At 40.6% G+C, this 13875-nt stretch overlaps 1 protein-coding gene across 1 annotated transcript in view; it reads left to right on the forward strand.

Moving 5' to 3' along the window:
* Positions 1 to 13875, forward strand: part of PLXDC1 (plexin domain containing 1) — a 110977-nt gene that overhangs the window by 28036 nt on the left and 69066 nt on the right. The window contains exons 3-6 of the mRNA XM_036755623.1: positions 1863 to 2006; positions 4748 to 4817; positions 6957 to 7079; positions 7920 to 8038. Of these exons, the coding sequence (XP_036611518.1) occupies positions 1863 to 2006; positions 4748 to 4817; positions 6957 to 7079; positions 7920 to 8038 (456 nt within the window). The remainder of the gene's footprint in view (positions 1 to 1862; positions 2007 to 4747; positions 4818 to 6956; positions 7080 to 7919; positions 8039 to 13875) is intronic.

The raw sequence follows: 13875 nt of genomic DNA on the forward strand, positions 1-13875 counted from the left end.
TGGAGTCATTTCTTACTGCTCACTCGCCCTCACCTACCACGTCCAATTAGTTGCCATGTGCCTCAGTAACATTCCTCAAACCTGTCCTCTTCTCTCCGCTCATACTGCCATCACCCTAGTTCAAGTCTATCATTTCTTTCCTTTGCCATTGCAGGAGACTCCTAATAGGTCTCTGGCTTAAGCCTCTCCTCTCTCAAGCCCATCTTCCACATAGCTGCCAATGTAACGTTTTAAAAGCACGGGTCTTACCATGCCACTCCCCTTCACAATTAGTTCCAGTGTCTCCCTATTGCCTTTGGGATCAGATACAACCTCGTCTATTTAAAGCCCTTCACAACCTGGTTCCTGCTTACATCCTTAGTTCCTTACCTCCTATTAGCATTCCTAGCTTCCACCAAATCTCAGGCAGCTAGGTGATGCCATAGTGGATAAAGGGCCGGACCTGGAGTCAGGGCGACTCATCTTTCTGAGTTCAAATCTGGCCTCAGACACTTACTAGCTGTGTGACTTAACCCTGCTGGCCTCAGCTCTTCATCTGCAAAATGAGACAGAGCAGGGAAAGGCAAACCACTCCAGTATCTTTGCCAAGAAAAATCCAAGTGGGGTCACAAAGAGTCAGACACGAATGAACAGCAACACCAAATCTCGCCTTAAGTGCCATTTCCCAATGCCTTTGCTATGTCTCCCTTCCCCCAAATGCCAGTATCTTCCCCACAATTACTTTGTATTTGGAGGAGTGGGCTGCATGTACTTACGCAGGGTGTCCCAAAAGTCTTAGGGCAGTTAGCTTAAAACTGCCCTAAGACTTTTGGTATGACCTGTATCTGTACATGTTATCTCTCCCAACAGAACGTAATTATTTTTGAGGGTTTATTGTCTCACTTTTGTCTTTGTGTTCTCAGTACCTAATATAGTACCTGATATATAGTGGGTATCTGATAAATTCTTGCTGATTAGTTGAATAAAGAGCTTATTAAGAAGAGTCCAATTATACTCTGCCCTAGACAGACCACTTGGAGTATTATGTTTATTGGATGCTACATTCTAGGAAGGAGAAGGGAGGGAGGAAAAAGGAAAGGGGAAGGGTAAAGAGAGAGGGGATGTGAGAGGGAGGGGGGGAGGAAGGGAAGGAAAGAAGGACGGAGGGAAAGAAAGAGGAAGGAAGGAAGAAAAGAAGGAGGGAGGGAGGGAGGAAGAAAGAAAGAAAGGAAAGAAAGGAGAGGGAAGGAAGGAAGGAAGAGAAGGAGGAAGGAAGGAAGGAGGGAGGGAGGAAAGAAAGGAGGAAGGAAGGAAAGAAAGAAAGGGAGGGAGAGAAGGAAAGAAGAGAGATAAAGGAAGGAAGGAGGGAGGAAGGAAGGAGGGAGAGAGGAAGGAAAGAGGGAAAGAAGGAAGGAAAGAGGGAGGGAAGGATGAGAGGGAGGAAGAAAGGAAGGGAGGAGGGGAGGGAAGGAAAGAAGGAAGGGAAGGAAGGAAGCAAGAGAGGGAGGGAAAGAAAGATATGAGAAGGAGGCACTAAAGGATACAGCCTCATGTCTATCTCAGAAATCTTGAATGGGGCATATCTTTTATCCTGTTGTTTGGGGATCATCTATTACTGTTACTTGCTCCTCACCTACACCTGTGCTGCTGTTCCCTGTTCCTTAAGATCACAGAATCATAGATTTAGAGGAAGGGACCTTAGAAGTCATCTATTCCAAACTCCTCATTTTACATATGAGGAAACTGAGTCCCAAAGGGGTTCATTAAGCAACTCGCTTAAGGTCACATAGGTGGTAAGTTGGCAAAACCAGTACTGGAAACTTGGTTCTTTGACTGTACATCCAGAATGCTTTTTGTCTTGCTGTCTCTTGGACTGTTGACAGGAAGACAACCACAGCTACTATATTTCTCGAATGTATGGCCCCAGCGAGCCCCGGACTCGAGAGTTATGGGTAGATGTGGCAGAAGCCAACAGAAGTCAAGTCATAGTCCACGGGATCCTTTCCAATACCCACCGGCAAGCTTCGGTGAGTGCCCCTGAGGCATCTTCTCTCTTTCAATGATCCCCATCCCTGTACTGGGGGCATATCAGAACAGCCCCCCCTCCCCTTCTCCCCCAGGCCACATAAACCATGAGAGAGTAGAACTGGAAAGGCTCTTAGAGATGACCTAGTCCAACCCCCTCATTCTACAGCAGAGACCCCAAAAAAGGAATGACATGGCCCAAGGTTACACCATTAGTTAGAAATATAATTAGTATTAAAGTGCACTTTTTCTGACTCCCAGTACAATAGATCTAGGGTGGCTAGGTGGCACAGTGGATAGAATTTCAGGCCTGAAGTCAGGAAGACTCATCTTCCCGACTTCAAATCCAGCCTCAGACACTCACTAGCTGTGTGCTCCTGGGCAAGTTACTTAACCTTGTTTGCCTCAGTTTCCTCTCTATAAAATGAGCTGGAGAAGGAAATGCAAACCACTAGCTGTGCGACCCTGGGCAAGTCACTTAACCTTGTTTGCCTCAGTTTCCTGATCTGTAAAATGAGCAGGAGAAGGAAATGGCAAACTACTCCAGTATCTTTGCCAAGAAAACCCCAAATGGGGTCATGAAGAGTCAGACATGACTGAACAACAACAACAGACCTAGTTCACCCCTAGCAACTCCCAGATTGCAGCACATGCCATTTTCTACTATTGGCTTCATGACAATTCACACAGCTATTCCTGTAATCAAAGCTCAGAACAATAGTAAATTACAGTCCCAAGAATTTTTACCTCAAAAAAAAAAAAGAATTTTTACCTCAAATAGCAAATTTCACTAGCCACAAATTAGACCTTCAATATCTTCCCTGATATTTCCCTAACAATTAACATTTTATTTATCCTTTATTTATAAATCAAAACTACCCATATTCTGGGGCTTCAGACATACAGAGAATGCCTGATAATTGACTCATCATTAATATGCTGAAGCTACATCTTTAAACCACCCTATACACTTTCATAATAGCCAAGAATTTCAAATGAAAATTTGCTATTAAACTCATTATCATTGTCTGTTTTATGACAAAACATACCTCCTTAAATATTTAAGAGTTTTCAAATATCTTTTTCTTTTTTTTCTTTTACATTTTATATCACATCCTTTTAAAAGCCCAATTCATAATCTTACAGCATCTAGATTAAAAGGGAAGTTGTTTCGTTTAACAGTTTTTCTGTTATAAAGATCTCTCAAATTTTACAATATAAGAGAATTTAGAAATACAATAACACAAACTATACCACGTATTTAAGACATGAAACCAAACTTCAGATGACATCAATTGCATTTCTAAATTATGCCATATAAAAATCATTGATCTTAACACCTTTGGCATTTTAAACCTGTTTTAGAATTATCAGGCATGGAGCAAATACATTCAGTGAAAGAGATAATAATAATCTAGTACTTAGCATGTGCCAATCACTTTACAACAACCCTGGGAGGTGGCTACCATCATTATTTTTCTCTTTACAGATCAGGAAACTGAGGCTGACAGAGATAACATAACTTGCTTAAGCTTTCACAACTAATAAATTTCTGCAACCGGAATGTAATTCAAGTTTCCCTTTATTTTTCCACACATGAAGCCATGCCTTTTTCATCGAATAGTTTGTTTAAATCTTGTGTATATTTAATTTTATAAGGTGCTGATGTAACTGCCCAGTTTCCTTCTTGTCTTCCTCTGAACTCTTAGTTTCCTTCCATGTGTCTTTTAAAAAATGGCACCCATTCTTCAATCCCCACCCACTGAGCAGCATCTAATAATACTAATTATCATAATGGCCAATACGATGGCCCTGAAGATGGGGAGATCTAGGCACACATCCCGCTTCTGACACTAATATAATCTTTGTGACTGTGGGGAAGTTACTGAACCTCACTGAAACTTGTGTTCCTCATCTGCGAAATGGAAATCATATATAGCCGTAAGAGCTGGAAGAGGCCATTTGGTTTAATCCCTTTATTTTACTTTTGAGGAAACCAAGGCCCAGGGATGTTACATGACTTGCCCAAAGTCACACAGGTAGTATGTCTGTGGCAGAATTTGATCCCAGGTCCTCTGGCTTTAGAGCTATTACACTTTCTTCTCTCCCAACTGTAGAGCCTATGTCACAAGGTTATTGTGAGACTCAAAGGAAATAAGCAATATAAAACACTGCCAACTTTACTCTGTAAAGATGACAATGTTGATGATGATGATGACAAGGCTTTATGAAGCACTTTCCTCATAACAACCCCACCCCATCCCCTGCCCCAGCTCAATAGTACAGGCATTGTTATCCCCATTTTACAGACTAGAAAATGCAGAGTGACAAAGTGATTTATCCAAGGTCACCCAGCAAATAAGAAGCAACATTTGAATACCTTGCTCAGGACCTGACAATTAGTCATTGGTTCCTGTTTTATAGTAAATATCTTTCTCTACCACTGGGTAGTAGAGAGAACAGTCCTTCCATCAGGATATTTCATCATATCACCAGGGCTAGGATAGACGACGGTGCTATTTGGTCTGTCAAAGAGAGAAAGGCACAACAATGTCCTGGACGTTCTTTCCTGACCCCTGCCAATGGCCCAGTATTGCAGGGGTGTCCCTGCCCAACTATAGAGAGGTTGCCCTCCCTGCCTTTGCAGGTCAGATGGGATTTGGGGCAGGTGAGGGCCATTGGTCTTTTTCTTTGCCCCTAGTGTCCATGCCGACTCTCTCTCTCTCTCTCCCATCCCCCACAGAGAGTGGTCCTGTCCTTTGATTTCCCATTCTATGGCCATCATCTGCGGCAGATTACCATAGCAACTGGAGGTAAGGCTGTGACTGGAAGCAGCCAGTAAGTGGGTGGGCTGTGGGGGCTGGGGGTCCTTAGCCTATCCCTAAGGACTTTCCCTAGAGAGGCACTGTAATAGCTATTCAGGGGAGGGGAGGGTGCAAGCTTGGTTCCTTCAGTGACCTGATTCTCCATAGGGAATGAGGGAGAGAAAGAGAAAGAAAAGGAGTGAGACAGGAAGGGAGGGACAGAGAGACGGGGTGGATTTCAGGGTAGTACTCTGGTGTTCAGAGTTCTGAGAAAGAGTCGCTTTTTGCATGTTTCTATGTTTGGATATTAATGATCAAGTATCTCTATATTTTTGTTCTGTTTCCAACTCTTTGTGACTCCATGTACCATAGCACACCAAGTCTTTCTATCCTCCACCATCACTTGAAGTCTGTCCAAGTTCATGTTCATTGTTTCCATGATACTCTCTCCATCTCATCTTCTGCCACCCCCTTTTCCTTTTGCCTTCAATCTTTCCCAACATCAGGGTTTTTCTAATGAGTCCTCTCTTCTCATTACGTAGCCAGAGTATTTAAGCTTCAGCTTCAGTATCTGACCTTCCAGTGAATAGCCTGAATTAATTTCTTTAAGTATTGAATGATTTAATCTCCTTGCTCTCCATATATCTATGTGAGTGTATATGGTGGGAAGTAGTGGGAGGATGGGAATGAGGAGAGAGAGGGAATATATGTATAATCCATAGAGCTGCCTATTTCCCTGGAACCTTGTCCCAAGAGCTTCTGCCTATATCGTGTTGAGGATGGAGTGGAAAATAAGAAACCCACATTTGATTTCTGCCTGTTCCCCTAGAGTTTTCTCTACATATCACCTGAAGGAAGGGGGAATCTTTCCGGTTGCCCCATGCTCCATTCCAGATCTGTCAGGAAGAGAAAGCTGGGATTTACTCAGAGACAAACTCTCAGAAATCCCCTTCCTTCCTTCCTTCCTTCTTTCCTTTCTTGTTAAATTATTTTTTCAATGAATGAAAATCCACCTTCTTTCCTTCTCTTCTCCTCCTTCCTATTGAAAAAGTAAAAGAAAACCCTTATACAAATACTATAGTCAAACAAAACAAATTCCCACAGTGATCATGTCCAAAAACATACGTCTCAATCTGCACTCAGAGACCCTTTTTCTGTAAGATCCAGATTCAGGGCAGGGCAGGGGGCCACCTAGTGACCATTTCTCCAACTCTTATAGCAAGACAGCTCTGGAAGCCACCCTATATCCACTTATAGGCTTTGTAGCAACAGAGATGGGGCTAGATATGACTCACATATCTAGGAAAAGGGAAGGAGGGAGATAGTACTAACAGCTGTAACTCAAATGAGTAATTATATAAAAAAAAGGAAAAGGGTGGTTGTAGTTGCTTAAGAAAAAAGTCAGGTGAATTGTAATGAGTCAAGTCTGTCCCCTGGAAAGCTCTCCCTCCTCATCTCTGCCTCCTGACTCCCCCAGCTTCTTTTGAGTCCTATCTTAAATCCCACTGTGGCCAGTTGTGCAGCAGATAGAGTGCTGGTCCTGGGGTCAGAAGACCCATCTTGGTGAATTTACATCTGACCTTAGACACTTAGTATCTGTGTGACCCTGGGCAAGCCACTTAACCTAGTTTGCCTCAGTTTCCTGATCTGTAAAATGAGCTGGAGAAGGAAATGGCAAACCACTCAATTATTTCTGTCAAGAAAACCCAAATGGGGGTCATGAAGAGTCAGACATGACCAAAACGACTGAACAATAAATCCCACCTTCCCATTGGAAGTCTTTGCTAGTCTCTGTTGATTATTTCTTATTTATGCTGTATTTTAGGTTGTTCATTTGTAGACTTACTCCACGAGGACAGGGTCTATTACCTTTCTTTGAATTTCCTGTGCTTAGCACAGTGCTTGGCACAGAGTAGAGGCTTAATAAATGTTTAATTACTGACAAGTGTACTGTGTATTCCATAATATGGATACAAATCACTTCATATTGTTAACTCTATAATCAAGCTGAATTAGGGATTTATTTCAAAATTACAAAGTAAATAACTAATTATATTTTTTTCTTTTTTTTATTATATTTTTTCACAATAGCCACCTCTGGTTGATCTATTTCTGACACCTCTCTCTCCTTCCTCCTCCCTCCCATAGGCTTCATCTTCATGGGGGATGTCATCCATCGGATGCTCACAGCCACCCAGTATGTGGCACCTCTAATGGCCAACTTCAACCCTGGATACTCCCCAAACTCCACGGTCACATACTTTGACAATGGTGAGACAGGCAAATTCCCACTTCGGCCTTCTCCCACACCTAGATTCTTCCCCACAAACTGGAAAGAATTTCAAGGTGGCGAGCACTTTAGGACCCATCCGCATCCCCTACTCCTTGTGAAGCCCTCTTATCCATTCCCCTGCCTCTATTCCTATGACTACAGAGAATTATTTTCTCCCCCAGAATATCTCCTGGGCATCTTTCCAAGGAGAATAAAGTTTTCTTTCTTTTCATGTCAGTGGGTGGGAATAGGTGTGAAGAAAAAGACACAGCAGGATGTGCTGGTAAATGTTTAACGCCAATTCTATATATGACACATTTTTAAGTTTAATCTGCATTAACATTTTCTCCATCACTCTGTTAAGTCTCGACAGTCAACAAAATAATCAATCAGGCCTTGATTTGTAGCATTCTCCAATTTCCAAAGTAGAAATACTCGTGTAGAAAATTTATCAATAGATTTTCACAAGGTCAGGCTAGCTCCACTACACCCTTGACTCATTCCTTGGGGATATAGCCTGTGTGTGCATAGTGTGGTGTAGTGAAAAGGGTGTTGGATTTGGCATCTGAAAACCTGGATTCAAATCCTTGCTCTGCCATTATCTGCCATATCTGTGTGACCTCAGGCAAACCATTTAACTCTTCTGGGTCTCAGTTTCCTCTTCCATAAAAAGAGGGAATTGAACTAGAAGACTTCTAGGATCCCTTTCAGCTCTAAAATATATGATCCTATGACCTCAGTATGCATTGGCCAAACCCTCTGCAGGATCCCTCTCTCAGCCTCCCCACCCCCATCTTTCCTTCCCTTTTCAGCTGGGGGTGTCTGCTCCTCTCCCTTAGGGACAATCTTTGTGGTACAATGGGATCACGTCTACCTCCAGGGCCATGAGAATACAGGGAGCTTCACTTTCCAGGCAGCTCTGCACATCGACGGCAGGATTGTCTTTGGCTACAAGGAGGTAAGTAAAGGCAGAGCTGGGCTGCCCAATCCAAAAAGCAATATGGTGTAATAGAAGGAGCATTGGACCTGGAGTTAAGAGAGATGTGGGTTCAAATCCTGCCTCTTGACACCTACTGGGTATGTCACAACGGGCAAGTCAATCTCTCCGAGCCGGTGTCCTCATCTATAAAATGGGAATAAGAATCAATAATTATAATACCTGTAGTACCTGCCTCTTCCACCCCAATCTCCAATGTGCTTCATGAGGAAATAGAAATGGCACTAAAGAAAATAAAATTGAGCAGAATAGCTGGGCCAGAGCAAATATACACAAAGGAGATCTACGTGGGAGGTGATGTAATTTTAAAGTGATCGAAGCGTCAGTTCTCAGGATAGAGAAGTAACAATACCAAATAATTAGGGGAAATCAGGGGTGTTGGTACTATCCCCATAGGACATGGGAGAGATGTCAATAACAACCGACTCATCTCATCTCTGTAAAATCCTTCTTGTGAATAATTTATGCACCTATCTAGGGCATCCTTGATAAAAAAAAAATAAGAATAAAAACAAGGAAAAGAAGAGGAAGAGGAAGAAGAAGTAGAGGAAGAAGAAGAAGAAAGAAGAGGAAGAAAAGGAAGAAGGAGGAAGAGGAGGAGGAGGAGGAGAAGAAGAAGAAGAAGAAGAAGAAGAAGAAGAAGAAGAAGAAGAAGAAGAAGAAGAAGAAGAAGAAGAAGAAGAAATAAGTAGGTTCTGATGTAGTAGGATTCAAATCTTGCCTCTGACACATACTGGCTGTGGCAATCGACAAATCAACATTTATTAATTGCCTACTATGTGCCAGGCACTGTGCTAAGCTCTGGAATGAGCCTCTATGACCCTGGACAAGTCAATCAGTTTCTCAGTGCTCTAAGCAATTCTCCATTGTGATAAGTTCCAGAGAAGGTACTGACCTGCATCGGTAGAGGGAATCATCTAAAACAATGAAATCCCGAGTCCAGTCCCTATGCTTATTCTACAAGAGACCCACAACTTCACTGTCACATAGTTGTGTGACAGGTTAGTCAGTCAATCAATAAATATTTATTAAGCACCTAATTAATATGTACCAGGCCCCATGCTAAGCTCTAGAAGGTGTGGAAAATACAAGAGCCCACTATACTTATTGTTGTCTGGCTATTAAAAAGGGGTAATCCCTTTCTGCCAGTGGGGAATCTTTTGGACTCCAGGTCAAATTATAGAGACTTAATTTTTAAAAAATATTTATTTATTCTAAACATTTTTTTCTTTTTAAATTTTGAGTTCTAAATTCTCTCCTTCTCTCTCATCCCTCCCCTACCCACTGAGAAGACAAATAATATGATATCAATCATACATGTGAAATTGTGTAAAACATATTTCCTTATTAGCCATATCACCAAATAAGAAAAGGAAAGGAGGAAAATTATACTTCAATTTATACTCAGGTCTCTCTCTGGAGGTGGATAGCATTTTTCCTCATGAGTCCTCTGGACTCATCTTGGATCATTTTAGTGATCAACATATGCAAGTCTTTAATGTGGAAATATGTTTCGTATGATTGTAAATGTATAGCCTATATCAGATTGCTTGCTGTCTTGGAGAGCGGGGAGGGGAGAGAGAGAGGGAGAAAAAAATTTGGAAATCAAAATCTTGTGAATGGGAATGCTGAAAGCTATCTTTACATGTAACTGAAAAAAATAAAATACTATTAAGTGGTGGGAAAAAGTATTCAAATCTTTCACCGTTGATTATCATTACAACATTGCTGTTACTGTGTAAAATGATTTCACAGTTTTTCTCACTTCACTTTGCATCAGTTTATATAGATCTTTCCATGTTTTTTCTGAAATCACTCCCCTCATCATTTCTTATAGCACAGCAGTACTCCTTCACAATCATAGGCTACAATTCATTCAGCCTTTCCCCAGCTTGATGAGTATCCTCTCAACTTCCAATTTTTTGCCACCACAAAAAGCTGCAATAAACATTTTTGTATCTATATGTCCTTTTCATTTATCTTTGATCTCTTTGGGATATGGACCTAGTAGTGGTATTGCTGGATCAAAGTTTATGCGCAGTTTTATAGACCTTTAGTCATAGTTCCAAATTGTCCTCCAGAATGGTTGAACCAATTCATGACTCCACCAATAAAGTACTTATTTTTCCTCATCCCCTCCAACATTTATCACTTCTGATAGGTGTGAGGTGGTACTTCAGAGTTGTTTCATTTGCATTTCTCCTATAAATAGTGATTTAGAGCATTTTTTCCTTTGATTTTTTCATCTGAAAACTGCCTGTTCATAACCTTTGACCATTTATCAACTGAGGAATGGCTCTTATTTTTATAAATTTGAGTTGGTTCCCTATGTATTTGAGAAATGAAGCTTTTGTCAGAGAAACACAAAAAATTTTTTATATTCACTGTCTATAGTACCTTTTAGCAAAATGTAATTTCCCTGGTTATCTCTTTTAAGTAGATCTATTTTTGCTTTTGCTTTGTTTGAGATTATAACTGTTACCCCTGCTTTTTTTTTTTTTTTACTTTAGCTGAAGCACATTAGATTCTGCTCCAGCCCTTTATTTTATCTCTGTCTGTCTTTCTGCTTCAAGTGTGTCTCTTGTCAACAACATATTGTTGGATTCTGGTTTTTAGTCCATTCTGCTATCCATTTACATTTTATGGGTTAGCTTATCCCATTCACATTCATAGTTATGATTACTAACTGTATATTTTCTTCCATCCTATTTTCTTCTGGTTTTTTTCCTTTTCTCTCTCTTTTTATCCTGTCCCTCCTCAAAAGTCTGTTTTACTTCTGACCACTGCCTCTCTGCAGACTTTTAATGAAAATTCATCTCCTCTGTTTCCTTTTGCCGACCACGGAGTTGAACACCACAAACTTGTGAAATTCTCTCCAATCTAGCTAAGTTTCTCACCATATTAACAGGCCCAATATTGAAACGCTAAAATATTTAATTGTAACTGGAAGAAATTTTTAAAGAAGCATAGATGATTCAAATAACAAAAACAGCATCATAGACATTTATCAGCAAATACAATTTTAGTAGTTTGGTAAATATGACCCTCTAAACTCACTACTCTGATGGTGAAAACAAGTACAATATGGAGGTAGAATGAAGAATAGGGAACAGAATTCACCTTGTAGCCTCTGAATTTCCACTGGGATTGTCAGCCAGTGTCTGCTCCTGTGCTGCGACTCAGATGTCTGTGAAGCTTCAGGGACATCATGGGATTCCTGGTATCTTGACACTGTCACTGTTACATCCTTATAACAAGAGGTTTTTTTTTTAATTAATTGGGAGAAGGAGACAGAAGGTGAATTTTTACTGACTGACAAAAATAAAATAAAATTTTAAACTCACTGTATTAAAAAAAAATTCTATGCTCTCATCTGAATAATTCCTGCCATTTCTGCCATCATCCCTAGCTGTGTCATTGATGCATTGTCTCATGGGAAATGGAGTCCTGGAAATTTCTCCAATGAGTGATTGTGTTCTGGGTGCAGAATATTCTGGGGAATATATCATTATTCAGATGTACCTGTTATAACCTCTTCATATTTAGAAGAAAAAAAAATTGATGTTCCTGAAGATTATACTGAATATAAGTTCTAGTTACATGACGTGACCTGAAATGACATCTTTATTAAAACTGCATGCTAGAGACCAAAGAGAGATTGCATACAAGTACATAATACACACTGTCATATGTCAGGGCTACATACCATAGACCAAACACATAGGTCAGAAGCAGGTCCATGGTACATAGCTTTATATTATCTAGGTTGGATATGGCAGTTGTAAACAGAATCCCACTTCCAGCAAGTATGGAGAGCAAGGAGAATTCTGTACCGAGTGTGTGATAGTTTCTCTTCTGCTACAGCCAACTGTCTATTACCTATGCTCAAAGTGAATGCTGATCTCCATCCTAGAAGAGAAAGTAAAAGGGTTTGAGAAATAGCTCTCTGTTCTCCAGGTTATCTACAAAAATAGAAAAACCAAAATATTGCAGAAGAAAGGCTTCCGTGTGAAAACAAAGAAGAAAAAAGAGATCTGCAGAGGCACAGGGGAGCCCTGCCATATGTTAGGAGGTTGGAGGATGGAATAACATTTACTAAGAAGAAAGGAGAAAAGGACTTGGATGGGGAAAAAAATACCTGTAACTAAGAAATAAAGATGAGGCTTTTCCTAAAAAGGAGAAAATTGTGCACTATAAAGGGAAAGTAGATGCTCGGAAAAAAAATGTAGATGCATGAGTGTCCTCAGGTGAGGGATCATTCCGAAAGGGTCAGAGGAAGGAGACAAGTAACAATGATAAGTGACTTCCTGCTGAAGGGTACCAAATTGACTATTTGTTAACCTGATAATGACAATAGACAGGTCTTCTGCCTTTCCAGGGCGTGTGCCCACACCATAACAGAGAATCTGATTTAACAAGCCAGGTAACTATTCCCCACTTCTAGTGATTCACATGGGCACAAATTATAAGGCCAGAAGGTAGCTTAGAAAGCATTGCTAACAATTGCAGAGTCTAGTGAAAGAACCTAAAGACTTTAGGGACACAGGTGGTGATATCATCAGTGCTTCCCACTAAAGTCAAGAACTCCAAAAGAGAGACTCAGATTTGGGGAGTAATTGTAAGCTGGTTGAGAAGATGATGCCTGAGAATGGGATTTGGAATTTTGGACAATGGCTTACAATCTAGGAAGGACAGGCTGTTGGTCAGGGATGGGATACATCCGTCTGGAAAGGCTGGAAAGAATAGATTTGCCTCTTTTCTTCCAATTTAATTAAAAGGACTTTAAACTGAAAAATAAATGTGAGAGAAAAAAGTAGTTATGTATATCCACCATTCTAGATACCGTAGAGAAACTGTAATGAGGAAAGATGAATAGCAGTGGAAATACCTAGAAATTCATAGGAGATAAAATCCAAGAAAGGAATCAGGAATAAGAAGCAAAGGCCTCAGATGCCTTTACGCTAATGCATAAAATATGGTTTATGCATTTTCTTAGCAAGTTGAACTAGGGATTTGTATGTATATCTTGTTAGCGAGCTGAGCTAGGGACCTCAAGACATGAAGACAAACTTGACCTCATAGGTATCATTGAGACCTGGTGGGATGAGATCCATTACTGGAATATGACTCTGGAATGGTAATTCTTATTTAGAATACAACAAAACAAAAACAAGCTAGATGAAAGGAATATGTTGAATTATATTATATAGCACCCACTCTGGGCTACTTCCCTGTCTTGTACTTGTAGGTTGGGCACCCAGAGAGTGCTGCTATCTCAGGTTCTAGAAATGCCTTTTGAGTGTTTGCTTCTAAAAGTATAGCCCATGAGCCCCCACTGGTGTACTTCCCTTTAACAATCAATTAACTCTTGGGCAAAACATTTACCAAAATTGCATAGTAAAAAATTGTGACTACATAACATTCCCCTCCCCAGTTTCCTGGGATACACTCTCCCACAACTATATATACCATCTATGGGAAAGAGTGGGCATAAACTTAAAGTATAATGATAATGAAGTGTACATGTAACAAACACATATATCAAGACAACTCATAACTCTGGAACTGGAGGGTCCGGAAGTCCTTTTTGCAAAAACTCCTTATGCAGTCATCTGGGATACTTGGGTTTGCCTCTCTCCATAGCTCAGTTCTTCGTTGTTAGGGCTGATTCTCTTCTGTTTCCAAGGTTCCATTCCAAAAGTTGCTTCTTCCCTTGAGGTACTCTTTTTCTGTATCTCTCTGTCTAGAAAGTGTCTCTGCTCCCTAACGTATGCCTCAGACTCTCTGGAAAGCAGACA

The sequence above is a fragment of the Trichosurus vulpecula genome, chromosome 4 (genome assembly GCF_011100635.1).
Source record: "Trichosurus vulpecula isolate mTriVul1 chromosome 4, mTriVul1.pri, whole genome shotgun sequence".
NCBI lineage: Eukaryota > Metazoa > Chordata > Mammalia > Diprotodontia > Phalangeridae > Trichosurus > Trichosurus vulpecula.